Source organism: Corvus hawaiiensis, chromosome 2 (assembly GCF_020740725.1).
Source record: "Corvus hawaiiensis isolate bCorHaw1 chromosome 2, bCorHaw1.pri.cur, whole genome shotgun sequence".
Classification (NCBI taxonomy): Eukaryota; Metazoa; Chordata; class Aves; order Passeriformes; family Corvidae; genus Corvus; species Corvus hawaiiensis.
The window spans coordinates 120,890,871-120,917,711 of record NC_063214.1 but is presented as its reverse complement, the minus strand read 5'-3'; the positions used below and the strand labels follow the sequence as shown (position 1 = coordinate 120,917,711).

At 43.6% G+C, this 26,841-nt stretch overlaps 2 protein-coding genes across 3 annotated transcripts in view; one reads left to right on the top strand and one right to left on the bottom strand.

Annotated features, from left to right (window-relative positions):
- HLCS (holocarboxylase synthetase) overlaps nt 1–16,161 on the bottom strand; it is a 116,831-nt gene extending 100,670 nt beyond the window's left edge. For both annotated transcript variants that reach the window (XR_007200876.1, XM_048291246.1), the window contains exons 1-5: nt 15,957–16,161; nt 12,699–12,851; nt 8,395–8,557; nt 5,819–6,723; nt 2,672–2,854 (exon numbers count right to left, since the gene is read on the bottom strand). Coding sequence is in view for 1 of the 2 variants with exons in the window: in XM_048291246.1 (XP_048147203.1) it covers nt 2,672–2,854; nt 5,819–6,723; nt 8,395–8,557; nt 12,699–12,851; nt 15,957–16,148 (1,596 nt within the window). In the remaining variant the exon portion in view is untranslated. The remainder of the gene's footprint in view (nt 1–2,671; nt 2,855–5,818; nt 6,724–8,394; nt 8,558–12,698; nt 12,852–15,956) is intronic.
- Nucleotides 16,162–20,949: 4,788 nt separating this feature from the next.
- On the top strand, nt 20,950–24,892 carry RIPPLY3 (ripply transcriptional repressor 3). The gene is made up of 5 exons (XM_048291210.1): nt 20,950–21,183; nt 21,277–21,421; nt 22,223–22,289; nt 23,106–23,173; nt 24,067–24,892. The coding sequence occupies exons 1-5, from the start codon at nt 21,096–21,098 to the stop codon at nt 24,212–24,214; spliced, it is 516 nt and encodes a 171-aa protein (XP_048147167.1). The 5' UTR covers nt 20,950–21,095; the 3' UTR covers nt 24,215–24,892.
- Nucleotides 24,893–26,841: the final 1,949 nt, after the last annotated feature.

Here is a 26,841-nt window from a genome sequence, read left to right as displayed (position 1 = left end):
CCTTGGAGGTGGCTGAAAGAGCAAATATTTGAGAGTTTAGGGGCAAAGCTGCAGAAAAAATCAGATCTCTGTGCTTGGAGCTGCCACTGAACATGTGGGTGCCAGACGACAGGATCAGAGGTTTGGCCACTGGAGTCCCCCCTCCCCACAGGGACACGGAATTTCCCTCACAATCTGCTCAACTGCTCTGCAGCCCAGCAAGGCAAGAAGAAAAGACAAAGGTGCTGTGTTTTGGTATCAATACTGGCCTCGAAAATTACACTTAGCATCAAGTTGTGTAGATTTAATTAAACTTTCAACCAGCATTTCAATTGTTCTTCATTCAAACACTGCCTTTGCTGCTGTTGTAGCAAAATTCCCCCTTAAACCTCCTAAAGATGGACATGGCCATCCATTATTCAGATAGCAGAGCTTTTATTTGAATTTAAAATACAGTAATTCCAGTTCTGCTCATGTTTTGTTGGCTTTTTTAAACCCATGCAGCAAGACTGTGGTTTTTAAGGTACGTGATAACCACATGAACTGGAAATTAAAACTCCAAAATGGGAATCCTAAGGAGGAAAAGAAAAGAATTTCCAAACCATCCCTCGGAAACAGCTTAAAATTCCACTGCAAAAGCACCAACCAAGACCCACAGAGGGAGAGGAAGATCTGAAATTCTTAATAATCAGATTGATATAAATCAGCAGCATAGGTTTGATGGGATTATTAACAGCACCTCAACAATGATGCAGAAAAACACAGATTGTCCAGGAATTTAAGCAAAGGAAAAATCAGGAGGAGATATTTGTTTGTAGAATAAAGCTGAGAATTTTATTTGATGCCCACAAGGTAGCAGAAAACAAGTCTGGTGAAAGTTCTGAAGTGATAAAAGGTGCAAGAGACACCAAGGGAATCCCAGGGAATGGGGGACAGCTCTGCTGTAAATTGAAGAACAAACTCACCAAAGCAGCACTTAAAATGGAAAGAATTTTAAAATGACCAAAACACCCCCTCAGCTTTATCTTTTCTTAATGGAGTAGGAAATGCAGAGCAAACCTGATTATTGTTTTTTCCTCATAAGCAAAAGGAGCTTGGGGTTCCTAAAATGAATTCGGAAAATCTGAGCAGGTGAGGGGTACCAGCAGTTTTTAAACACAATGGAAACTCCAGTTTGGGGGTGAGGAATCATTCCTGAGCTGCCAAGTCTTAGGAACAACAAAGTATTCATCATTATTCTGGGATCTGTTAACAGGACCTTGAGCTTCTTTTATCATTAATTGACTCATTATGGCATTTTTATTATAGGGAAGGCTAAGAAAATCATCCCAAAATCCCTTGTTGTCAATAAAATCAAGGATTTCCTCAAATAATTCATATTTTTGGTATCTCCTGGCTCTCTGGGAAAGCAAGGAGACCTATGGACAACATGATGGATGGAGAAAAAGAAATAATTTGTGAGAAAGCTAAATTATTACACATTCATTATTTATTTCAATGTTTATCTTTTATTTTTAATTGTCAATTTTAATTTTTATTCTTCATTTGGAACTGTAGTTGTTACGCACAAGTTGCAATTTCCTACACAAGATTCTGCAATTATATCATGGCTAGAGAAAAAGGCATTGAAACAATGACTATACCCAGCAAAACACCATTAGAATATGTAAATAAAACAATTAAAATCACATTAAACCACATTAAAAACTGATTAACTGTATGAATAAAACAATTTATTAATAGAATTTATGAGTAAAAATTTAAAAACTAATTGCGGTATAAACTTTAACTAAAGGAAATATAATTAAAATATCTTTACTTGATGGTCTGCAACCCTGGGATATGCCACTAGATGGCAAGTTTGGATAGAAATTACCTGAATTTTAATTCATGGCACGTTTGAAAAGTCCAAGAGCATTGGATAGAAACAACCATGAAAAAACAGAGTGAAAGAGGAGAACAAAAATAGGAAGAGTTCAATAAACAAGTCTTGTATCTGGAGCACATTTAATATTAGTGAAAAATGTTAAATGGCTTTTACTTTTGTTTCCAGGCTGCCACACAAATAGAGACTCAATTCAAACACAATTTTGAAGTCATTTTTAAAGGAAAACAAGTTAAAATCACTGCTTTAAATATTCCTCACAATTCTTCAGAGCAGTGTCTCAAAGGCAGGGATCCAGCATTGAGAGCTGACAACTGAATTACGAATATTCCCAGGAAATACAACAACATCCTCAGGAATCAAAGTTTTCCCTGTGCAATCCTACCCCCTCCCTACTCACTCTGCTCTGCTCCTCACAATTTCCATTTGCTCTTTTGTTGCCAGCCTGTGCAGAATTCTTTACCTTGATTTCAAAGAAAAAGAAATCCTGTTTTTTAAAGCAGTTCTTTCTGCAGCTCGCTGCAGCCTTCAAAATGAACAGCATCAAAAAGTTCTTAACAGAAATACAGCAAACAGAAATGCAGCAATATAGAGAAATACAGTGAAATTAACCCTGCACAATTCCCCCCCAGTGAAATTCAGAACTCCTTCCAGCAGGGAACAAAACAGTGATGGATGAAAAATTAACACTTTTTGCTTACCTGGAGTATCTGCTGAGAACTCTCCAAACAAAAACACACACAAGAAGCAAGGTGAGTTTAAGAGAACACTGAATTTCCCTGGCAGGGTAAACCCCAGGAGGCTTACCTCATCTGGAGAGAGCAGGAAAATGGGTGCTAACACAGGAATTTCACTCAGTTCACATCTCAGCCCAAGGGATGTCAGGATCTCCTTGAGAACATCGTATCTCTTGGAATTGCTCATCTTGAGCAAATTAAAATCCTCTTCAGTTTGCACATCCATGGAATTGCTGTCCAGTTCCAAGTGGGCCTAGCAGGATATTAAAGAAAAAAAAAATCAGTTTCCAAATCAGGAATCACAGCTGACAATACAGCACAATTTCCTCTGAAACCTACCCAAACTTTCCCTTCTTAATGAGCTTCCCCTGGAGGAGTTGACCAAACTTGCATTTGCCAACTTAAATTTAACCTTCTGCTTTTCAGGTCTGCCAGAACCAACAGTGAAGTTGGGCAAATTCTGCCTTGAACAAGAATTCCATTAAAATTAAAATTCCATTAAAACTGAAATTCCATTAAAACTGAAATTCCATTAAAATTGAAACTCCATTAAAATTGAAAGGGCTTTATTAGAAGCTGTACAAGATATGGAGAACTCAGGCAAGTCACATGAATTAAGAGGAAATCAGCAGAGATAACGAAATGCTTCTGTCTGAAAAAATTATTTTCTCACCTGGTAAAAATCACTCCTCAAGGCTGAGGCAGATGCTTAAAAGTTGAAATTAAATGCAAGAGAAAAAAAAAATCCTTCACACACCTCCTTTTTGGCTCGTTTTTGTCTGGTTTTTCTTTCGTGTTACAAGATATTTCAAAGCCCTTGGACTCTCTGCAGATTCATTTAATGCTATTAAATAAAGCTCTTATTTTTGTTCATTTCTTCCATTTTGCAAAATTTCATGATACTCTTTGTGTTTTATATTTTTTTATTGAAATTCAGGGATATGAATGAATGTGGCTGCCTCATCCCTGGCAGTGTCCAAGGCCAGGCTGGAGCACCCTGGGATAGTGGAAGGTGTCCCTGCCCGTGGCAGGAGGTGGAATGAGATGATTTTAAGGTCCTTTCCAACCCAAACCATTCCATGATTGTAAAAAACACATTAAAAATGAAGCAGGACACACCCACCCACCAGGAGAGCACAGAAAAAAGGGGAACAAATCTGCCAGAATATTTAATGGCTGACATCACTGCCTGTCCCCTGAAAACAAAAAAGGCTTTTCAAATCCAGACTGGAAGTCATTTAGAATTAGAAAATGTCACACTAATCCTTTTAATCTGATTTTTGAAGCTGTGTTCTAATACCTTTTTTTTTCTGGGGGAAACCTGTGGAGCATTAAGTTCTACAGGATCAATTTAAAGGGTGCAGCAAAGCACAACTTGCAGGAACAGTGTCTAATCCATTTTCTAGCAGCAGCAGCCAGCACAGGGGAGCCAGAGCTGCCTACAAAAAAAGCCATAAGCATCCTACTGTGTCTAACAGAGTTTCCAAAAATCCAGCAGATTTAAGATGGTAAGAGACAAATCACTTCTAAGACACCCCTGAATATTTGTGAGCTCTGTAACTGCTACAAGAGTGGTGATATCTGATCCCTGAGCAGTTCAATGTCAGTGCTCTGGGCTCCTGAGAAAGTTCTCTACCTGGAATATTGGTAAAAATAGAACCTTTCATAAAGTTTGTTCATCTGGCTGTTAATTTCCTTAACTTCATCTACTTAACCACTGGGAAACGAATCTTGCTCTGCTTTTCTCAATGTGTTTGGCAGATTTATTTTCTAAATAAGAAGTATTAGAAACAGCCTAAACTTCCAATGCAAAAGGCACCAACCTTTTATAAAGTACCTCCTATCAGCCTTTCCATCACTTAAAACTTTAGCTGGGAATATTTAAATAATTTAAATAATTATCAGTGACCAATACCGATCTTTCCATGGAAGCTTCCTCACCCATTATCCAGAAAGTAAAACTAAGAAAAAAATGTTATCAACACTTTAATTGATCTGCTGTTTAATTTTTTGAGGGGGTTGCTTGGCTGTTTTGGTGGTTTTTTACCAGAGATCACAACACTGTAACACTGGAGAGGCACCTATTTCCTGGGATATTTTTTTTAAGTGCAATGAATGATTTTGGCTCATCCTAGACTCCCCCAATTCCATCCCCCAGGTGCTCTGAGCTATTTGGTAGGTGCAGAATGTTAAACATTTAAAACTTTAAAGCCTGGATATGGACTCAGGAAACAAAAAATCAAGTTCCCAGCAAGGTTTATTTTACACTTCTTGCTTGGCCACAATTCATATTTTTGTAAGGATTTTGTGGGATGTATTTCCCACCTCCCAAAATCTGCTCAAGCTGTATCCCTGCACAGCTTCCAGCAGGCAGAAAGGGAAAGCTCTGCTCTGGAAGATGACGGAATCCCAGAGGGGGTTGGGGTTGGAAGGGAACTCTGGAGATGATCCAGAACTCTCCAGATGCCCAGGCAGGGTCACCTGGAGCAGGTGACACAGGAGCACATCCAGGTGGGCTTGGGATGTCTCCAGACAGGGAGAATCCATCACCTCCCTGGGCAGCTGTTCCAGGGCTCTGTCACCTCCATGGAAAGAAATTCCTCCTCATGGTGAGGGGGAACTTCTTGTGTTCAGTTTATGGCCACTGCTCCTTGTGCTGTCACTGGGCACCACTGGGAAGTCTGGCACCATCCTCTGGCACCTCTTGGAGATACTTCCATGGATTGATGAGTAAAATTCCTGCTCCCTACACAAACCTGTTCTTTGTTTTACCCCTCTCTGTGATCTTGCCGGATCCACACCTGCCTGGCTCTGTGGTGACAACAAGGAAATGGAACAGCAGTGACATTCCCATTCTCTAAGGGCAAGTGAAACCATCGTGCATTTGGACTCCTTGTACATCCAGGACATCCATTTACACCTCAGGGGGTGGGCAGGCCCTGGCACAGGGTGCCCAGAGCAGCTGGGGCTGCCCCTGGATCCCTGGCAGTGCCCAAGGCCAGGTTGGACACTGGGGCTTGGAGCAGCCTGGGACAGTGGAAGGTGTCAGGGTTGGGATGGGATGAGTTTTGAGGTCTCTCCCAACCCAAACCATCCCATGATTCCACACCTCTCCTTGACAGGAATCCCCAAGAACATGCCATGGGGACAAGGGAACATTTTCAGGATTGCACAGCATGCAGCAAGGAGGAAATGAATTCTTCCCTGCTCACAGTACCTGGGAAAGGACGGCTTCTCCTCCACTGCTCCCATAAGTCAGATGCACAATAACTGTGTCTTCATCAGCATTGTTTAATCGACTCAATGTCTTCACTCTGCTGGCATCTTCCTTCATCCCTTGCTCAAAAACACAGCCACTGACCAGCAGGTTCAACTTCACCTCAGGGCTGTCCTTTTTAGAGACCACCAGCTCATGCACAGCCTTCCTCAGTTTGTTTTTGCGCTTTATCTGCATGCCCCCAAAGGTGAAGGACGAAGAAAACCCAAGAATCTTCCCCCCTTTAGACAAAAATTTCATAAATTGCTTGTGGCTCCCCTCAGGAATGGGCTCCTCTGTGGCAATGACCAGCAGCAGGGAGTTCTCAATCCAGGGATCTTTGAGCACTTGCTCCTGCTGCAGCTGGTAGATGGTGTAGCTCTCAGCATCGATGCATTCCCTGAGGACTGATTTCACCTGCTCAAACCTCTCTTTGGCAGTCTCAGAGCCCAGGTAGATCAATATATTAGGGGGTTTTCCAGCAAGGTTTACCCTCTTTATTCCTTTTTCCAGACATTCATCCTCCTTCTCCTCCAGTTTGCTGCTGCAATCATCAGGAAGCTCTGGAATGTTTTCTGCAGAGGCGAATTTCACGGATTCGATGGTGCTGTTTTCAAGCTGCAGACACTCGTGGCAGCTGGAAAGGTGCAAGTGGTGATGTTCCCCAGCTCCTGGCTCCTTGTCACACCGGCTGGTGACTTCATCCTCATGCTCCCTTCCTTCCTCCAGCTTGGATTTCTCCTCCTCACCTCGTCCTAATCCTGATTTCCCAGCAGGAGTTACTGCATCCATGTCTGCACTTTGCTCTTTCACGGATGGTGCCTCCTGGGCCAACTCCTTCAGAGCAGATTCCTGTAAATAGACAGCTGGAAAAGGTAAAGGATACAAAAAAAGGGGTTAGAACAATGATATCGAAAGAGTTATGATGAACAGCACTAACACAGAAGAATTTCATTTCATTTCAGTACAAATACTCTGTAGCAGCAAGAATTTCACTTATTTGACACAACAAATCCAATTTCCCCCCAGAACAACATGAATTTGTGCTCATAACACAAATCTAAAGACAAAACAAAGCAACCTCTGGAAAAATGCTGCTCTTTTAAAGAGGGCAGGGTTTAAAATCACTTGCTGCTGTTTTGAAATGAACTATTTTGAAATAAGCTAATAAAGTGATGGTATTGGGTAAGATACAGATATTGAACCATGTCTCTTGCACTGCTGAAGGCTGCAGACAAAGGTTTGGCACAAGAAAAGGGAGTCAAAAGATATTTGAACTGATTTCAGTCTGCAGAAAGGGAGAGAGACACACCCACAGCAAGGTTTGGGAGCTAAGAATCCAAGGGAAAACAAGAAAAGATGAAGAACTGTTACAAATTCCCCTTTTTCCCTGAAAATGATAGAAATGCGAAGATAATTTGTAGCAAATCCAACTGAGAAGAGCAAAGATGATTATTGACAGCATGACGTGCAGAGCAAACTAAGAGGAGAGCAAAAACACACTTCACAAGGCAGGGTTTCTTCAGCTGCTGAGCCATGAAAATACTTCAAATCAAAGTCTGAAAAATTTTACTGAATCCTTCTCCACTCACACAAAACCAAATAAATTTATTAGGCTTTTAACTCAGTGAGAAAATTGATTAACAACATTTTGTTACAACACATCAGATCCAAGTTCAATCCCCTTCCTTATGAAACTACATCCCCTTTGGAGCAGAAACTTGAAAAAGCATTTTTTTTTTATATCCCAAGAGAATTTCACAGCTTCCAACCTATGTTATTCCATCTAGAGCCTCCCCCAGCCTGTCCTGGAGCAGCTTCCACACAGCACTGGAAGCAAAAGGAGGCAGAAAACATTTTAAAAAGGGAGTGACTGAGGCACTCTCAGCTCCTACCCTTCCTTGGGGGAATATTTGTGCAGAACAGCACCAAGAGACAGAAGTTCCCATCAGATTCCTTTGGGAGAATATTCCAACCCTCTTGCACTCCAGCTACACGTTGTCGATTTTGTCATTCCTTAATTTCTGCCAGTGCACTCTGATCTACACTAAAAAACCCCAGCAAATAAAACCCTCACAAAACCCCAAAAAAACCCACCCCCAAATTGTTGTCAATCCATGCTCATCTTTGAATACAATTCCATTTCAAATATGGGAAAAAAGGGAACATTTGCCTAAAAACTTCATGGTTTTTCTTGGTTGGTTTAGGGTTTTTTTAATAGATTTGTTAATCTAACAGTCAAGACTTGGAGAAAATATTTTCTAACTTCTGGTTTGGAGCACCCTGGGATAGTGGAAGGTGTCCTTGGGGTAGGAATGGATGATTTTTAAGGTTCCTTCCAACCCAAACCATTCCACGTTCCTATAAAATGAAAGCAGAGCTACAGAGGGATCAACTGCCTGGAATCCCAACAGGAAGGAAACTCTGTCAAAATAAATGCCAATTTTTCAGGTAGGTATAAAGACTACATGCAAAGTCCTGAAAGAGCCATAAACCAAACATGTTGTGCTGTTAAAAATGATCAGGAGGATACTTACAAACAATCCTGTGTGGCACCATCCCGTTATCCATCTGCAGCCTGTCTTCCAGGAAGGCTATTCCAAGGCTACTGAAATTATCTACACTTGCTTCAGCAATTAACTTAAAAGGTTCACCAGGTTTATAGGCCAAGGGTGAACAAAAGTCTGACCACTTCACAATCTAGAACAGAGCATATGGATGGCTTTCAGTTGGAAAAGGTTATGGAAAAATACCCAAATAGCAACAGTATTGTGATTTTGCAAGAGGGATTGCAGGAGAATTGGATACAACCCAAAGAATTTACTGAGGAAGGGTTGCTTTAGGCAGCAAAGATTGAGCCCTGATGGAAGAGAACAACGTCCACACCAAGTGTTGGGAGCAAATTGGGAGTACAAAGGAACCATTCCCAAAGATCAAGGCTCTGAAAGTTTCAAGCAACAAAATGGCAGCAGAGCATTGGCACATTCTGGAAGAAAAAAATCTATTTGGATTTATTTCCTTCAGCACAAATTCCAAACAAGAACGCTGATAAAAAGAACAAAAGTAAACTACAAGGGTTTAACAATAATTATCAGAAGCATTAACTAAACCCCGAGGGTTCAAGCTGCTTATCTGCATCAAAAATTCCTTTCTCCAGGAAAGAAACATTGCACAAGTAGGAGACACAATTGGATACACAAACCTGTTGTTCTCCCATGAAGGAATAATTTAGGGACAACGAAGCAGCACCTGCCTTCATGGCCTAAAAAAAAATCAGCCCTTGCCATGGAATATGTTCCAGAAGCTGGGAGACAAAGTGCAATTCCCACAGAACAGCTGCAGCACTTTATCACCACACACCAGATGTAAAACACTGATTAAAGACCTCAAAGGAGAAACTCACAGGGAGTGCACACACTGAGGGTGAGCTGTCAGTTATCCCACTTGTTCATAATTAGACTATCAGCTAAATTTACCTTTTTATTCACTGCAATTAAATGGTTTATACAACATCCAAAAGAATCCAGCTCCATCTTTTGATTCTGTGGTATTTCCCAAGGGAACAAGAAGAAAGAACAACCAACCCTAATGGTTCTGTCTCCTTCCTAAGCCACTCTCAAAGGCAGTTTGTGATTAGCACAACCCGAATGAGACCATTCAGTCACAGAATCCCAGAAGGGTTTGGGTTGAAAGGGACCTTAAAGCTCATCCCATTCCATGGGATGCCATGGGCAGGGACACCTCCCACTGTCCCAGGCTGCTCCAAGCCCCAATGTCCAGCCTGGCCTTGGGCACTGCCAGGGATCCAGGGGCAGCCCCAGCTGCTCTGGGCACCCTGTGCCAGGGCCTGCCCACCCTGCCAGGGAACAATTCCTGCCCAATCTCCCATCCAGCCCTGCCCTCTGGCACTGGGAAGCCATTCCCTGGCTCCTGGCCCTCCAGCCCTTGGGAATTGTCTCTCTCCAGCTTTCCTGCAGCTCCTTCAGGCCCTGCAAGGCCACACTGAGCTCAGCCCAAAGCTTCTCCTCTCCAGGCTGAACAATCCCAGCTCTGGCAGCCTTTCCTCCCAGCAGAGCTGCTCCATCCCTCTGCTCATCCTGGTGCCTCCTCTGGCCTCTCTCCAGCAGCTCCACGTCCTCCCTGTGCTGGGCCCAGGGCTGGGGCAGCTCTGCAGGTGGGCTCTCAATCCAGATTTATATTTCTGGCCTTTGGATATCTAACAAGAAATCCATCTGGATATCTTCTGATCCATGACTGACGCTGAGCCTTGGTGGAAAATTCCCTTTCCAAAAGGAAAAGGGGAGCAGTGTGTGGGTTTTTAGCATGAGATCAACTGCATGGTTTAACTTCAGGGTTAAACTCCAGCTCTGTGACACCAGAGCATGTCACAGGTTTGAGCCAGAGCCCACAGTTGGTGAGAACCAGCCCAAAAATTCATGACAGATTTGCCACTGGGGTCCTGAACCCCTGGGAATAACAACCAGTCACTCTAGCAGCGAGTTCCTGCCTCCAGCACCTTCTCAATGCTCATCCCCAGGACTGGACCACACAGAAACGCCAGCCCTGAATTATGGGATTTATTTCAGGGCACACCAGTAGTGACCAGTTCTAAAGCAGAACAAAATCTCCTGCTGGGAAAGCAGCTACAGCTGACCATGATCCATCTGAATCCCTGGAGATGGGATCAGTGAGACTTCACTCTGGGGATGTCTGTGACCAAGTCCAGCCAGAACTGCCCCAAGCTCCTGAGCTTTTCTTTGTGACACCAAGTAAAATCTTCGATGGAGAATGTAGTTATTGCTGCACAGTGCAAATGAAGTGAACACACAGAAGTACCTCACAAAGTAAAGCTCTTGCCAAAACACATGACCCGGCAATCCTGCTCAGGCAACAACCCATTTGCTCCAGAGCAAAAGCAAAAATTCTCAGGGAATATTTTCCAGCTTTCTTACTACGATTCGAAACCAAAATTCTGAATAAAGGACGAGAGGCCAGCTCTTAGCAAGAGATGAGCAATTATTCCTACTCTGTTTTCTAAGTCCACTTCATTTTCACAGTCACAGATCACTGACAGTCCTACAAAAAATGGCTTTTCTGGCCAGAAATTCTCCCAGGAGCAATGTGTTCCCACAGCCCCTGGCTATGGTGACAGCCAGAGGTACCAAAATTAAGAGCACTTTACACAGAAAAACAGTAAACAAAATAATCCAGCAGTCCTTTTCCTCTTCAGTTTTGATTTGTTGCCTGGACTATCACTTTTGAACTTGTTAAATCAAATTAATTATTAATGTCCACATAAGAATGCAAAATTTTCCATCTTAAAGAAAACTAAAGCAAACCCAAGAAGATTAAAAAAAAAAAATAAATCCCACAAGAATAGATAATTAGAACTTCAATGCAGATGTTTTTGTGAATCTTTCTGCTCCAAAAAATATAAAGAAAATAAAAATCTCCCATCTGAGCTGGCCCAGCACTGCCCAGGTGCACTCTGAGACAAGAAGGAGGGCACAGCTCCTTTATCTCAGAAGCAGGGCCCACCTGCATGGATTCCATCAAAGGCAATAAAGCCATTTCCAAAGCAGCTAATGCAGCTTTGCTCCAAGGAAACACGTGCCCAGTGGGAAGCAGGATCAGAAGATTTGAGGAGAAAAGGTCCCACCAAGCTCTGGGTGCCTCCTCACACTTGGAGCTCCACGGAGCCAAGGATTTTCCCTGATGCAGCACTTCTGGACATCATTCCTGACTATCATGCTCCAAATCCGTGCTCTGTTCTGGAACTGGCAGAGGGTGGAGGCACTCAAAGTCTGATTGCAGCCCCAAATCTGGAGCTGAGCCCATTCCCAACCTGTCCTCCAGTCCCTGCCTCAGATAAATCTGTTTACCCAGCCCTCTGCTCCCCATGTTCACTGCACAGAGGATTGCTGGAGCATCTCCCAGAACAAGTGACCTGGAAAACACTGGATCCTCCTCCAGGGAAGCAGACAGGCCACGAGCACCTGTGGATGTGCCAAGAAGGAGCTTGAAACCCGATTCCAGGAAACAAGGGTGACAGATGGCCCTTCAGGGGCACTCAGGAGAGCTCCTTATCCATGGCCCCAGGGGTGATCCCAGCTTGGGGCAGAGCCTGATTCATGGAAGAGCTCTGGAATCCCAGCAGACAGCCCAGATGTTTTATTACAGCCTGCACAGACACATCCTGACATGCACATCTTCCCTTTTCTCCTCTTTCCTGGAGACAATGGGATCCATCTCTCCTCTCTCACAGCCTTCCAGTGCCTAAAGGGGGCTTAAAAAAAGAGAAGGAGAAGGATTTTCCACAAGGGCCACTGTCCCAGGCTGTTCCCAGCCCCAGTGTCCAACCTGGCCTTGGGCACTGCCAGGGATCCAGGGGCAGCCCCAGCTGCTCTGGGCACCCTGTGCCAGGGCCTGCCCACCCTCCCAGGGAACAATTCCTGCCCAATCTCCCATCCAGCCCTGCCCTCTGGCACTGGGAAGCCATTCCCTGGCTCCTGGCCCTCCAGCCCTTGTCCAGAGTTGCTCTCCTGGAGCCCCTTTAGGCACTGGAAGTGGCTCTGAGGTCTCCCCAGAGCCTTCTCTTCTTCAGGCTGAAGAATCCCAACTTCTCCCATCCTGACTCCAGAGCAGGGGGGCAATTCCCACCCACAGCCAGAGAAAAATGCTACTGGAAAGTCTCAACAAAACGTCTCTGGGTCTGTTTGAAACATAAAACAGAGCTTAATTATTATCAGGGATTTGAATGAAGCAATTCCCTTTTTATTCCCAAGAACATTACAATCCATCTGGACTCCCTTCTACGCAAGAAGCAAAGAGAGCTGCTCACCTCCTTCGAAGAATCAGGTCCTTTCTGCACGTTCTCTGTCTGAGCAGAAATGCTTTCTGTCACAAAAGCTATGTGTTCTGCTGTGAGCAACTTCTCAGGGTAAATAAAAGGAGAAATGAGAAGCACACTCCACCTGTTTAAGTCATCAAGGAACTGCAAGAAACGGGAAAGGAAAATAAGTCTGTGTAGGAAGCAGCTGATTTAAGAATTTCTTTTTAAATTACACTCAGCTTCAATTCAAATCTGACCCTCCAGCCTTACAGGAAGGGTGATGATGTTTTCACGTTCCCCATGAGACCAAAAAAGGCATAAAGTTCTCAACCACTACAAAGGAACACTGAAAGTAAAACCAAAAGTGACAACCCACGTTTTTAAGCCAACTCAAACTGCAGCTTTCAGTTTTACAGGAAGAGTGAGTGGGACACAAAACCACTGAGCCACTGGCACTGGGACTCTTGTGGGACATTTGCCACTGGCAGCATCCCTCACTCAGCTGATCCTCCTCTCCCATTCACACTGAATATTGAATCCTCATGCATCTGCATCAAAACTCCTCATTCCTTATGAAACTCATAAAATGTAAAGAAATAACTTATTCAGAATCAATTTTTCTGCAAGTTGTTCTATCCACCACTCAGCAAACCATTGGACAAATGTTTTCTTCATTAAATTACAAAAGATTCCCTCTCTTGCCCTCACCAAGGAGCAAATTAAGCTCAAAAGCTCGAATCAGCAGACCAACAAACACGTTGGAGACACCTCACAACTTCTCAGTAATCTCTTCTCTTAAAATATTCCATCAATTTTTAATTTTTATGTAGATTTTGCATTGAACCTGATTTGCCTGTCGTATTTTAAAAGTGGCAAACATTAGAAATACCTTTTTTTGCTGCTGCCATACTACAAACACACACCTTCAGTAATTCCATACAGAAACAGAAAAGAATTCCCCTCTGGCACTAAATTCCACCACTAAATGTGTTCATCACTGCACATCCCAAATGAAAGCACAGAATATTGAGGCTCTGGGGGCAGTTCACTGATCCAACCACCCTTAGTGAGCACAGAAGCTGCACAAGCAAACACTGATTTCCCCCATGGGAAAGTGAACTGAACTCAGGAAGCTTTAAAGTATCTTAAACATCTGATTTGGCTAAAGATCAAACAAAAAAAAAAGGCACCTTTTACAGGTTATGATTTATGACCTGCTGGTATCTTAAGTTACTGATCATAGTTCAAGCTATTGAGACAGCAAAGGAGCTTTGCTGGCTGCCCAGAAGCCAAAAAACCTAAAAAATACTAGTTAAGCTTTTATCTCTACACAGATGATGCAAAGAGCTCCCCAGTGATGCAGGGACAGAGCCCTCACACCGAGGTGCAGCACGACAGGACCTGCCCCAGGGATTCTCAAACACTGTCATCACACATTTTAAAGAGACAAAAACTTATTGAATAACAGCCCCAAGTCTATGCCAAACTTCATGCCAAGCTGCAGCTCCCCAGAGGGCTTCCCAGCTCCCAATAAACACCAATAAACCAAGCAGATTATAAAATCAGTCTGCATGAATAGCACTGCAGACAGAAAAAAAATGTGCTTGCTGTGCAAGGACTGAGGAGAAGCTGTTTCAGAAATGAGCAGCAGTGGAGCAAAGATCAGCAGAAACCAGCTGAAATCCTCTTCACAAAACAATAATCCAGGGCAACTCAGGCAGAACTCCTCTAAACACAGCTTTGCTTGGTTTTTAAGAGCTTTACTGGAATGTGAACTAAGCATTTAACTTGGCTGTGAAAGATTCTGAGATTGCCACCATCGCTCTTAAGTGCGAAATAATCTGTACATTAAATAGCAAAAACCCCTGGTTTTAAATAGAACCAACTCCATCAGCATTTCTAATCTTGTTTTCCCTCACTGCAAACGTTCTCTTTACCCACCAAACTTATGAAAAGCTTCTCTGCTTCCTAAAGAGCACTTAGCCATTGACACGCTCCATAAATCCCTTTCCAGCAATGCCTGGAACAACCGAAATAATTCCCACCAACACACACACATCAACATCAGCAAAAAGCAGAGATCGAGAAGAGCCTTACCCACACCAATTCTGGCATTTAGTGACAAATTTAGACAAATCCAACATTCATTTAAGTAATTCAGATTATTTGAGGGCTGTGCCAGGGGAGTTCTACTTCTAATCCTGAAAGTCAAGCTAGCTCACTTTCAGTTTTGCTGCCAGCACTGCCAAGTGGAACTGCTTCAGGCATAGGATTTTTCCACTGCCAGCGGCTGCCACAGCCTCCCCCACCCCTGCTCATTTGTCCAAAACTGTGATTTTCATTTTTTGCTTCATTATCCTCGCTTAAAACAACGTTTTGTATGGGGAGGAGACCACAGCTCTCAGTAACCAAAGGCTCAGTTCACATTCCAGGACAGATCCAGCAACGTTTTAAACCCCTGACATGAATCTTGAACACACAAACACAGCATAAATTTATAGACTAAAGCCTTATATGTGCTCAAAGTACATTGCTGAAATGGAAAGAGGCTTTTCCCAGGGACATGGAGTGACAGAAGAAGGGGGAATGACCTTAAAATGCAAGTGAGCAGGTTTAGACGGATACTGGGAAGAAAATCTTCCCTGTGAACCTCTTCCCTGTGAGGGTGGGGAGGCCCTGGCCCAGGGTGCCCAGAGCAGATGTGGCTGCTGAAGTGTCCGAGGCCAGGCTGGACAGGGCTCTGTGCCCATGGCAGGGGGTTGGAACTGGGTGATCTTTAAGGTCCCTTCCAAACCAAACCATTCTGTGATTCTATGAAATTCCATCAAGCTCTCCCAGCCAAGCTTTCCTATAACCACTGCTGTCCTTGCAAACCTGCACTTCATACATATACATGTACCTGCACATATAAATATCTACATGTAGCACATTAGAGCATCCCTCAGCCCATTTCCTAGTCCAGCACGCTCTAGCAAGCAGCGAGGAGAGGTAACCACACCCGAACTAACATTTCCTACCGAAGCAACCACCTGGATCTCCCCCCCTCCTTCCCCGTGGCTGTGACAGCGCGGGGGAATTATTTTTCCTGATCCCAAATCCCTGCCCGCCACCAATCCCCAAACACAAACCGCAGCCCCATCCGCGATCCCCATTCCCGGAGCTCCGCGGGGCGGGGATGCGCATCCCCGTTACCGCGGCAACCGCGCACCCGCCGCATCCCCGTTACCGCGGCAACCGCCGCATCCCCGCGCATCCCCGCGGCTCTACCTGCGCCTCGCCGGTGCAGAACACCTTTCCGCCGACGCGGAGGCAGACGCGCTCCTCGGGGTGCGGCTGGCGGGCGCAGAAGGTGAAGGAGCAGCGGGAGCGGTGCAGCCTCCGCACGGTGCTGCGGACGAGCGCGGCCGAGCGCGGCCCCCAGCGCGCCCACAGGTACAGATAGCACAGCGTGATCAGCATGGCGGGCGCGCGGCCCCGCCCCCCGGCCGCCCCGGCCAATCGCAGCGCCGTGCGTCACTGGGGGCGGGCGCCGCTCCCAGCGCTGATTGGCTGGCGGGGCCTGGCGCGCGCGGCGCCCCGCCCCTTTCGCGCCGTCGCTTCCCCGCTCCTCCCCTCAGCGCTCAGCGCCGGCGTTGGGGGGAACGCGGCGGCGCCGCCTCACGACCGAGCGCAGAGGGGGATGCGCAGTTCTGCGGCGAAAGAACGTGTGAAAAGGAATAAAGATCGCTCGAAATCGTTAAAAATGGCTCGGGGCGTTGTCTCTGTGCAACGGGTTAGATGTAGCCCTGCTCCGGAGGAGGAAGAGGAGGAGGAGCAAGCGAAGTCTTCTCGTCCCCGGCGCCACGATTCGGCTCCTCAAGGAATCGCGGAATGGTTTTGGTTAAAAGGGACTTAAAGCCCATCCAGTGCCACCCCTGCCATGGGCAGGGACACCTTCCACTGTGCCAAGCTGCTCCAAGCCCCAATGTCCAGCCTGGCCTTGGGCACTGCCAGGGATCCAGGGGCAGCCCCAGCTGCTCTGGGCACCCTGTGCCAGGGCCTGCCCACCCTGCCAGGGAACAATTCCTGCCCAATCTCCCATCCAGCCCTGCCCTCTGGCACTGGGAAGCCATTCCCTGGCTCCTGGCCCTCCATGCCTTGGGAATTGTCTCTCTCCAGCTTTCCTGCAGCTCCTTCAGGCCCTGCAAGGCCACACTGAGCTCAGCCCAAAGCTTCTCCTCTCCAGGCTGAACAATCCCAGCTCTCGCAGCCTTTCCTCCCAGCAGAGCTGCTCCATCCCTCTGCTCATCCTGGTGCCTCCTCTGGCCTCTCTCCAGCAGCTCCACGTCCTCCCTGTGCTGGTCCCAGGGCTGGGGCAGCTCTGCAGGTGGGCTCTCACCTGGGCACAGGGGCACAGGAGCACAATCTCCCCCTCACCTGCTGCTCACACCCTGTTGTGATGGAGCCCAGGATAAATCCTGCAGCTTCTGCTCTCCAAAGCTAACACTTAACAGGAAAGGATCCTGTTTTCCTCAGAAATGTCTCCACACTGTGACCTGATCGTGTTCCAGGGTTGATGATATCCTAGAGGAGCAGTATCCCAGCACAGAACTAGGAGAAGACACCTGACTCCAAGTCCCATCCCTGTAGCCACCAAAGCCACAAATGCAAAGCATTTAATTTCAGCCAATTCATTGGATTCACCAAACGAGAATGGGCTGAACACTGACATCAGGGTGAAGATCAGCCTGAGACGGTATAAAACTGCAGGATTTGCATGTGCCATGTGTGCTGCAAACACAAATTGCTCCTTCAGAATATACAACAGGTAACAAATTATCCTTTACTCTTCCAATATGTCTATGCACAGAAGTTATCAAATATTTTCTATACTTTATAGGGAAAGTAAGCACAACACTGAGCTCTGGGAAAAGAATGTGGATCAGTCTGATCCTAGCAGACATTTAGTGTGTGAGTGAAAAGAGAAGATTAAAAAAAGATCCAAAATGCAAGGCTACAAGAAAGAAGCCAAGACCAACATTGATTGATATGTGACAGTTGTTTCCTGAACACGAAGGACAGGAAGCCACAATCTTTTTTTTTTTTATTATTCTGAACTCAAGGCCTTGTCCTGCACTTGGAAATTTAGTGAAATAGGTATTCTAAAATAACAATTTTTACTCCTAAGTGGATCTCCAGCAGCAGCAGGCTGGCACTGTAGATAAACAAGGAACAAATTGGCCCTGCTTTCACATTTCAAGAGGAGAGGAAATGACTTTTAAGTTGTGCCAGGGGATGTTCAGGAAAAGTTTTTTTCCCTGCCAGAGTGGTGAGGCCTTGGGATGAGCTGCCCAGGGAGTGCTGGAGTCACTGTCTCTGGGAGTGCTCAGGAGGAGTCTGGATGTGGCCCTTGGGGACAGGCTTTGGGGTGATGCTGGTGCTGCTGGGGTGGCACTGGGTGATCCTGAAGGGCTCTGCCCACCTTGATGGTTCTGTGATTCTGTGGTTGTCCAACCTGGCCTTGAACACCTCCTTCCTTGCACAAACATCACAATCTCAGTGCAAGGTCAAATATTTTAAGTAATTCTCCTTCATCTCAAGCTTAAGAAACACCAACCTTGGGCTGCTGCCATATCCTGCCCTGGAGAGAGAGGAACAAATCTCCAGCGCTCCTCACCTGGCACCTTACACTGCTCCTTTGTGTGACTTTATCTTGTGCAGGAAGTCCAAATACTTGCCTGGGCACATCAAAGGAAAGAAAACAAGCAAAGGATACAATCTCCAAAGAAAGCTCTCAACTCTGGAATTCACTTTCTCCGGGTTAGTTGAACAGCACATGCACTGCTGACCCTCAGAGCCTGCACAGAGCACAGCTGTTTGTGTAACCTTTCCACAGAGAGGAACGTGCTTTGCTTAAAATCCTTAAAATCAAATGCAGTCAGCTCCACAGTGATCATTTTTTGATTTTTGAGGTTCCCCTACCCTAGAAAAGTTTATGAGTAAATGAGAAAACGGAACCAAAACCTCACCATGAAAGGGAATTTAAAGCAGAACAGGCAAAACCAGTCCCTGTTTCAAGGTGAGCTCCTGTATATGTTGGCACAGAATTAATTTAGAGCTGTAAAGTTGCTGTAGGTTTTCTACGTTTCTATTACAGTGTAACTTAGACTTTATCATGACAAGCTTTGACTAACAAGTTCAGCATTTTAGGTGGGAAGACATTCTGTTGTTGTTGTTATTATTTTTATTATGAAACCGAGGCCTTGCATGCACCAGGGAATTTACTGAAATAGGTTTTCTGAAATAACCTTGCCAAGCAGTTCCTCGTTAAAGGTGGGTGGAAGGAAGCCTTGGAAAAAAACAGGGAGTAATGTCAGCCATGAAACATCCCAGCTCTACTGTGTCACCTCAGCATAGCTGAGCTGCTCTTTTTGACATTAAAGGAATATTTTGAGACTGGCCTTGCTGGGCTTTGTGACCAGCTCTGTTTCCTTCTCCCTCTGCTCCTTAAAAGTTTTTCCAAGGATTTATCTGTGAGAAGAAGTACATTACATTTAAAAGTATAAATGCTGGAGAGGTGTTCTGTTCCTCTGAATACACCAATTTCTATTGAGCACCCTTTTTTCTTGCAAATGCACAATTGCCTTAATGAGAAAACTGCATAAAACCCATTTCTCACAAAGATAAAAACCTCGTTCAATTAACACAAAATAATGAGCTCAGGGCTCATCTCTCTGTTGGAGTTGAATCAGTCAAAGTTATTCCCAGGTAATGTCAAGAGATCTGAAAAATTCCCCTGACTTCTTGGAAAATTTTTCTGATTCTGTGTTCTTCACCAAACACCAAAACTAAGCACCTTACATTAAAATTCAGTGTACTGCAAAAAGGAACCTGACTCTGCTTAATGATATCCATGAAAATGCCAATTAAAGTTGTGTGGTTTGATTGATTAGTACTATAATGGAATATTCACATTTTTTCTACACCTGACTATATTTAATTACATTGCAGCTTCATCACAAAAGTTATATTTGCAATAATTTTGAAATAAACTGGGTCATGCAGGGCTTTATCATGAGATTTAATTGAGAATAACTTTGCATCTTCTGGAGGGTTACATGTCAGCAGTTCAGGCTTTAGTCCTGCACTAGTATCCATGTTGGCAGAGGAATAAATCAATTATCCTCACAGATCTGATTGCAAGATTACAGATATCACATCTGCAAAACAAACTTCCCTTTCAACTCTCAAGTTAAATCAGGACTAAATAAAACCAAGCCTCTGAAATCAAATATGTGTGTGTCAGACTGTAATTTAGCAAGATATTTAATTACACTTCAGGTCACTTAAGAAGTTTGCCATTTTTCATCAGGACCTGTGGTATTATTTAACAAATATTTTGGTTCTTAAATATAGTTCACCATGTTCTTCATTCTAGTAATTGTACTGATTTTGATACAGAAATGTTTAAAGCAATGGAGACTGTGCACGTGTTTTTTAATTTGTAATAGGGTACTATTTATTTATTTACAATTTCAGATTGTGAAGGTATTTAAATATATTTGTCACAAGGTATTTAAACACAGGAAAGAGTAGATTTAGACTGAAGGTGCCCAATTCACACTAAATAATCAGTGGGAACTCTGTGGTCAGTAAATAAAATTATTTTCCCCCTCTGGGAAGAAAGTTTATGTTAGAAACCAAGTTGGTTTCTATTAATTTGTCATAGGTTTAAAATGTATATAGGAAGAAAAAGGCATTTACTGGGGAGAAATCCTTCCCTGGGAGGGTGGGCAGGCCCTGGCACAGGGTGCCCAGAGCAGCTGGGGCTGCCCCTGGATCCCTGGCAGTGCCCAAGGCCAGGCTGGACATTGGGGCTTGGAGCAGCCTGGGACAGTGGGAGGTGTCCCTGCCATGGCAGAGGGCTGGAACTGAATGATCTTTAAGGTCCCTCCCAACCCAAACCATTCCATGATTCCATAATTCTCTGTTGAATACTTTCAAATAAAAGATTCCACCAAGTGTTGGAACTCACAACCTTTATTCTTTGATAGACAAATTAATCCTTTCTCCTCCCTCCACCAAATTGCAATCAAATCAAAGGACCATCCCTCTGGTCTTGAGGAAGTCACTGGGCTTGGCTTTAAATCCTCTGACTTTCCCTATTTTTGGTATTATTTTCTCTTTAAAAGCCGGGACACAAAAAATACTTCAGTCATTAAAAAAATTACGTTACATTTAAAATTCTCTTTGCATTTCTGTTACACTTTTTTTAGGACAGGACGTGGATGAGTTTTCCCAGGACACGCCAGAAGTGCCTTTACGGAGTGTATTTAATAAAGAGCAAATCCTGATTCTGTAACAATTCCGATCATTCTGCACATTCACATCCTGTAGAACAGCAACAGAAAGATAAATTGGATATATATGTGTTCTATCCCATGGGATTTGCTAACCAAACCTAACAAAAAGCCTCTGTTTCCCTGCGATTGCTCTCCCTGGAATGGCCTCCAAGGTGAGAGCCCGTCCTACCTTTGAACTCCTTTGCTCCTCAAGAAAAAAAAGTCTCCTTAAGGACATCTCCCTGCTTTTACCGTGTTTGTTTTAGGTGAGGTCCTTTGGGAGTTCACGCAGAGGAGGGGCTCAGAGCCTGGCCCAGGTTTTAGAGCATCCAAATCCATGGAGGGAGCAGCTGGGAGCCGCTCCCGGGATTCCTGGCAGCTCCTGCCCCGGCCAGAGGAGCACCTGGGCAGGTAAGGCAGGAACAGGGAGGCTTTTCCAGCTTGGGAATCTCCAACTGTGAGTATGGAATTATTCCATTGAATAGAAAACAGAAAACATTTGTCAACTTCAGGAGTAAAGGGCAAAATACATTCGTGAAAATGTTCCTCGCTATTTTATTTATGCTGAAACTTCATCCTTTCCAGTCAGGATTTCAGAACTAAAATTAAGCTTGTGATAACCTTACTGTTATTATTATTTTTATGTTTATTGAAAACACTTCTCCATTTCTCCAGCTGGATCTGTTGCACAGCAACAGAGATGGAAAATACTGGTGCAAAGAGCATCCAGAGTCATGGTGACCCCACCAAACAAAAGGCAGACACAGCACCCACCACTCCATCTGCTCTCCTGGGCTAATTGGATCACATTGTCCTCCTTGGATTAATGCTGGAGTTGCTGCCTTAATAAATAACCAGGCACTCAGTGAGCACAGTGAATCTGTCAGAGAGGGAGGGAGAGGTAGTTCGGGGGGTTTCTGCAAAAATAAAAACATCTCAGCGTTATTTAAACCATCTCGAGTTCACTTGAAGCTGTGAAATCCTAAAGGAAAAGGACCCCTTAGTGAAAAATGGGCAGGAGGGTGGCTGGTGTGGGGGGAGAAGCCAAAAATTGCTATAGAAATCAGATTTACCAAATGAAAATGCTCTCAAGCACATGGGGGAGGATTGCTGGGGTGTCTGTGCAGGGCCAGGAGCTGCATTCCATGATCCTCGTGGTCCCTCCCAACTCAGGATATTCCATTATTCCATTGTATCCTAATCTTCCTGCAGCCCTGCTTTGTGGAGGCCGTGGATGCTCACAGCAAGGGATGGGGAGGCCACGGAGAACCAACCAATGGTGAGAGCAAATGCTGGGGAGAAAAATCCTTGTGGAAAAGCAGGAATTGGACATGGGAAGTGAGACTTGGTCATTTCTTCATTTGTTCTTGCAAGCATTTCTTTAGGGTTGGAATAATGGTTTAAATTAGTGTTCTGTACATGGTGATGGTTGAGAGTATCTCTAATTTTGTGGCAGATATAAAAGTATTATTATCAGTTCTTATTAATATATTATTAATATAATATTTGACTATTATCAAGAGCTGCAGAAACAGCTGCTTACTCCACACAACCCTCATTTTAACAGCCCTTTATATTTGTTTAATTAAAAAAAGAAGAATATTTTTCAGTTCAGTTTGAATTCAATTCCATTTGAAATCTCCAGGCGCAGTCTGGATGTGACATTTTGTACATAGAAGGAGTTTATGTGAAAATGAGTTTAAGATTAAATTTAAAAACATGCTTTCAGGTGCAGAATTTTATTTATTGGGTTTTTTGGGAGAGGTGGTGTTATAAGCAAACCACTGAGGAAATCAACAGAAGATGGAATTTAAAAGTAACTCCTACTGGCTTTGAAATGCACTGTGATTTTTGGTTTTACTTGCTTGGGTGGGAAGGCTCAAAGAACAAAAATAAGAGACTGAGGCACAGTCAGCAAAGGTCCAGATGTTTTATTCACATGAGAGAACAGACTCACAGGGGTGATTTGAAGAATTCCACTTAGAGGGAAAAGCAAACAAAGCAATGTTACTGTGGAATTTTACAGTTACCTGAAGAGAATAAGTGAAATCTTCATTTTGAGCCCATTCTAATTAATAAATGTGTCTCTTTCCAGTCAGAATTGGATGGTCAGCTGAGAAATTGTAGAGCCACAGGAGCCCTGGGATTCCAACATCCAGTGAGGTGAGTTAAATCCTGTCAACTGACAGAGGAAAAGTGACACTTTCCAAGATGAAACTCATTCCTTCTCAGGAGAAGGATCAGTTTGGTCCTGGAGTATCTCATTTTAGTACCAGTTTAATTACTCACCAAACTGCATGGATTTTTATCTCTCAGGAAAGATGCCCAGGCTGAACAGAGCCTGAAACAACATGAAAATAGGAAAAAGTAATCTTAAAACCCCAGTTTTTTTGCCTCATCTAATTTATATTTACATTTATTGCTATGATAACAAGCTCACAAAGCCCAATTAATTAATGGGAACAGCTGCTAATGGAGTAGGACTTGGTACAGATTTGAGGTTGCTTTTATTTGCTCTTGATTAAAAGCTGAACACCAGGCAGAGCTTTTGAAGCTTGGGGGACTGATAAGAGTTTTCACCAACGTTTGGATTCTTTAATTAGGAAACTTCTAATTGGGGTATTCATTTAGAGGAGGAAAAGTCAATGGAATAGCCCTCTTCTTTACAAGCATTTGTTACAAAAGGTGTGGCATCTTAAATTCTGTGTGACCTTTGTTACTGTGAGATTTCATTGGAAATTCGTCAAAGTGGAACCAAGAGGGGCAATTTATGGTTTTAATACAAACCAATGTGGATTTTGAAGTAAATAAATGAATAAATGAAAAAATAAATAAATAAATCAGTCTACACCACCTCCTCCTCCTCCACATGGAGACACAAAATTCACTAAAATCAACCTCTGTCCCTCAGGCCACCAACCCCAATCTAACTCTGGTATCCAAATGTTAATTCCAGAATTAATTAATTAAAAAAAAAGTTTTAATATTCAAGCTAGATTGAATGGACAAGTGTTGCATTCTTTTACTTTTCCTCTTAAAATGTGTTTTCTTCTCAGACTTTATTTGCCCAAGTCCAAATCCCAGAAGTTTCTTGATGACATTGGAGAGAAGGTTCTGGCAAGTTTTCCTGTGCAAGCCACAATTCATTTCTACAATGATGATGCTGAGTCTGAGGAAGAGGAAGAAAAGACAAGCTCACCCTAATGAGGTACAGCCCTGAAAAACACCAAATCCACATTAAAAAAGTGAAGAGATAAAAAAAGAACTGTTGGGAATGGATGGACAAACATCTGAGCAAGCAGAGAAATACAGCAATGCCCAAAAGAAAACTATTTATAATTCTCTTTCCAAGGGGAATGATGAGTCAATGCACTGGAAAATGGAAGGAAATCCTGTCATGTTTTCAGAGACTTTCAAATAAAACCCTGAAGCTGAACAAAAGATTGTAAGATTTAAATCACATTGGTTTAAGTAACACAGATAAAGAACATTAAGAGCACTGGACTGAGTCACTCATTACTTTAAACACTGCAGTCCTGATAAAGTAAAAATTGGATTGATTACGAGGCTGAATAATACAATAAATAGCCCCAAAAGAAGCCAAAGGCTTTGAAACACATTGAAATTAAGCAAGGAATTCTTTAAAATGCAGAGACTGTTGCTTATTGGCTCCATGGGATGTATTTATTCTGCCAGAAATGCTGCATGCCCAGCTGGCCTCATCCATCTCCAGTACAACCCACGCAGTTGAGATATTTTCTGGGGTGCTGCCATTCTCTTGTTATCAGACTTTTCCCCCTGTAATCTTCTGCCAGCCAGAAAAAAAACCCAGCCTTGATTTAAACCCATGATTTCATTTAATGACACATTAAAACTTGCATTATGTGGTACCTGTTTTGCCTTCCCCACACTATTTTGTAGGCTCAGAGAGTTTCTCAGCACTTGCCTTGCTACCAGCAGCTTTTAATTACCTCAGGGATTAACCATTTAGCCCCACTATGTTTAAAATGATGTTTAATGTGCCTTAACTCCAACCAAAACTGCCACACTTTCCCCAGAGACAAAGCAAATGCAGAATTCCAGATTCTTGACCTTTCCTGCACCACTGGTGGTTGTGAGATAAGGTCAGACAGTTTTCAGAACCCCTTCCAGTGTGTGGCAGCTCTTCCTCTCAGTCGTGTGCTGGCAAACAAAGGGAGTATCACGTAGTTAAAGTCTGGAAAATTGGGATTCCAAATGAATGAATGTATTAGAATGAAGGATTTTTTGAAGATCTCCACTTGCAGACTCAAAAGAGGATCCTTTAATTAAATTTACACAAGGAGACAACATCCTGTCATATAGGGAAGGACAAGAATCAGTTGGAATTTAAACCCCAGAGAGACAAAGGAAAATTCAGCTTTTACATCTCAGCTTTCACATTTCACCCATTCATCATTTCCATACCTCCACTTCCAAACATCTGGCACTAAAATACAGATAATTCAAAGCTATTTCACAAGATACCCTAAAATGATGTACGCTCCAGCTTCCTCATTGTTTAGTCTGGAGCAAAAGCAAGCAGAAAAGCAAGATGATTCAACTGGTCTGTGATGACACATTGCACACACAAAAGTGCACTGAGATCCCTCCCCAGCTTGTTAATAATTAAGAGAAGCCCCAAGGTGAACTGAGGCAGCATCTCAGTGGTTCAGCTGCAGGCAACTTTCAGTTTCCACTTCTGATTTGTTACCTGATCTGCAATCCGACCCTGCAAAGTTTTCCGTGACCTCAGAATCATCCGTCATTTACAGGAAAAAGGTAACAAAGCATCTCAGAAACGAGTTTGTTTATGAGTTTAGAACTTCAAAGGCAAGGCTGGAAACAGATGAAATTGTTGGCTCAGGTCTCTGTGCCACAAAAATCTTCCCTTGGGAATTCAGCAGCTGCAACACTTCCAGTAAATGCTGCTTTCATTTTCCATTCTCCAAAATGATGGCAGTAAAAAGCAACTTGTTGTTCCCTGGGACAGGGATGCTGGACAAGTCCCCACAGAACCTCTACAATTTCAGATTTCTGTTGTATGAAAAGTCATAATTAAGGCTTATTTTCATACAACAGCCTTGAATTCTGCTTCCAAGAGCTTTTAAGACAAGCTCTGAGGATACAAATACCCAAGGGAAGCATATCCCTGCACGCCACAGAAATGTGTTTTTTCTAAATAAGATGCAGGATTAATTTGGATGAAGAGAAAAAGAACCACAACAGGAATTTTTTCCCCCCCAACTACATTTATACAGGGAGAATGACAACAGCAGCAGAATGGAACAAAGGCAATATTCCCAACAGCAGCCTTATGACTTTTAGAGACAAAATCCACCCAACTCACTGAAATATTTCCTATTTAATGTTATTTATTCTGCACTGGCTTCATCTATCAGCTTTTAGCAGGAGGCTGAGATTTAAGTTCACCCATAGCACAGCACACCAACAAAATTGGCTCTGGCAACCCCTCTGGAAGGGAACTGGCAGAACAAAACTAAACCCTTCCAAAACTTTCTCCTCAGAATACAGTTCAGTTCCTGAAGAGAGGGATACAAAACCCCCCATTCATCCCAGCTGGGTGAAAGCTGACTGGAAATTCAACAGGACTCAGCAAGCAGGACTCTGAATTAAACATTTTAGCAACTCAGGATCAAGTGCCCATGAGAAAGGTGCATTATGAACATAATCTATTTACACAAAATCAGTCAAGTATTTTGTTTTTAAGGCAGAAACATTTTATCATTTCCACCCACAAATGAAACTGAAGTTCACAGACACTTGTTGCATTTTTAATGTTGATAGACCCA

Excerpts from the sequence above, each read along its gene's own strand:
- RIPPLY3 (XM_048291210.1), top strand. The coding sequence starts at position 21,096 with ATGTGTTCTATCCCATGGGATTTGCTAACCAAACCTAACAAAAAGCCT. Across the intron at positions 22,290-23,105 it reads CCACGGAGAACCAACCAATG|TCAGAATTGGATGGTCAGCT; the intron begins GTGAGAGCAAAT and ends GTCTCTTTCCAG. Across the intron at positions 23,174-24,066 it reads GGATTCCAACATCCAGTGAG|ACTTTATTTGCCCAAGTCCA; the intron begins GTGAGTTAAATC and ends TTTTCTTCTCAG.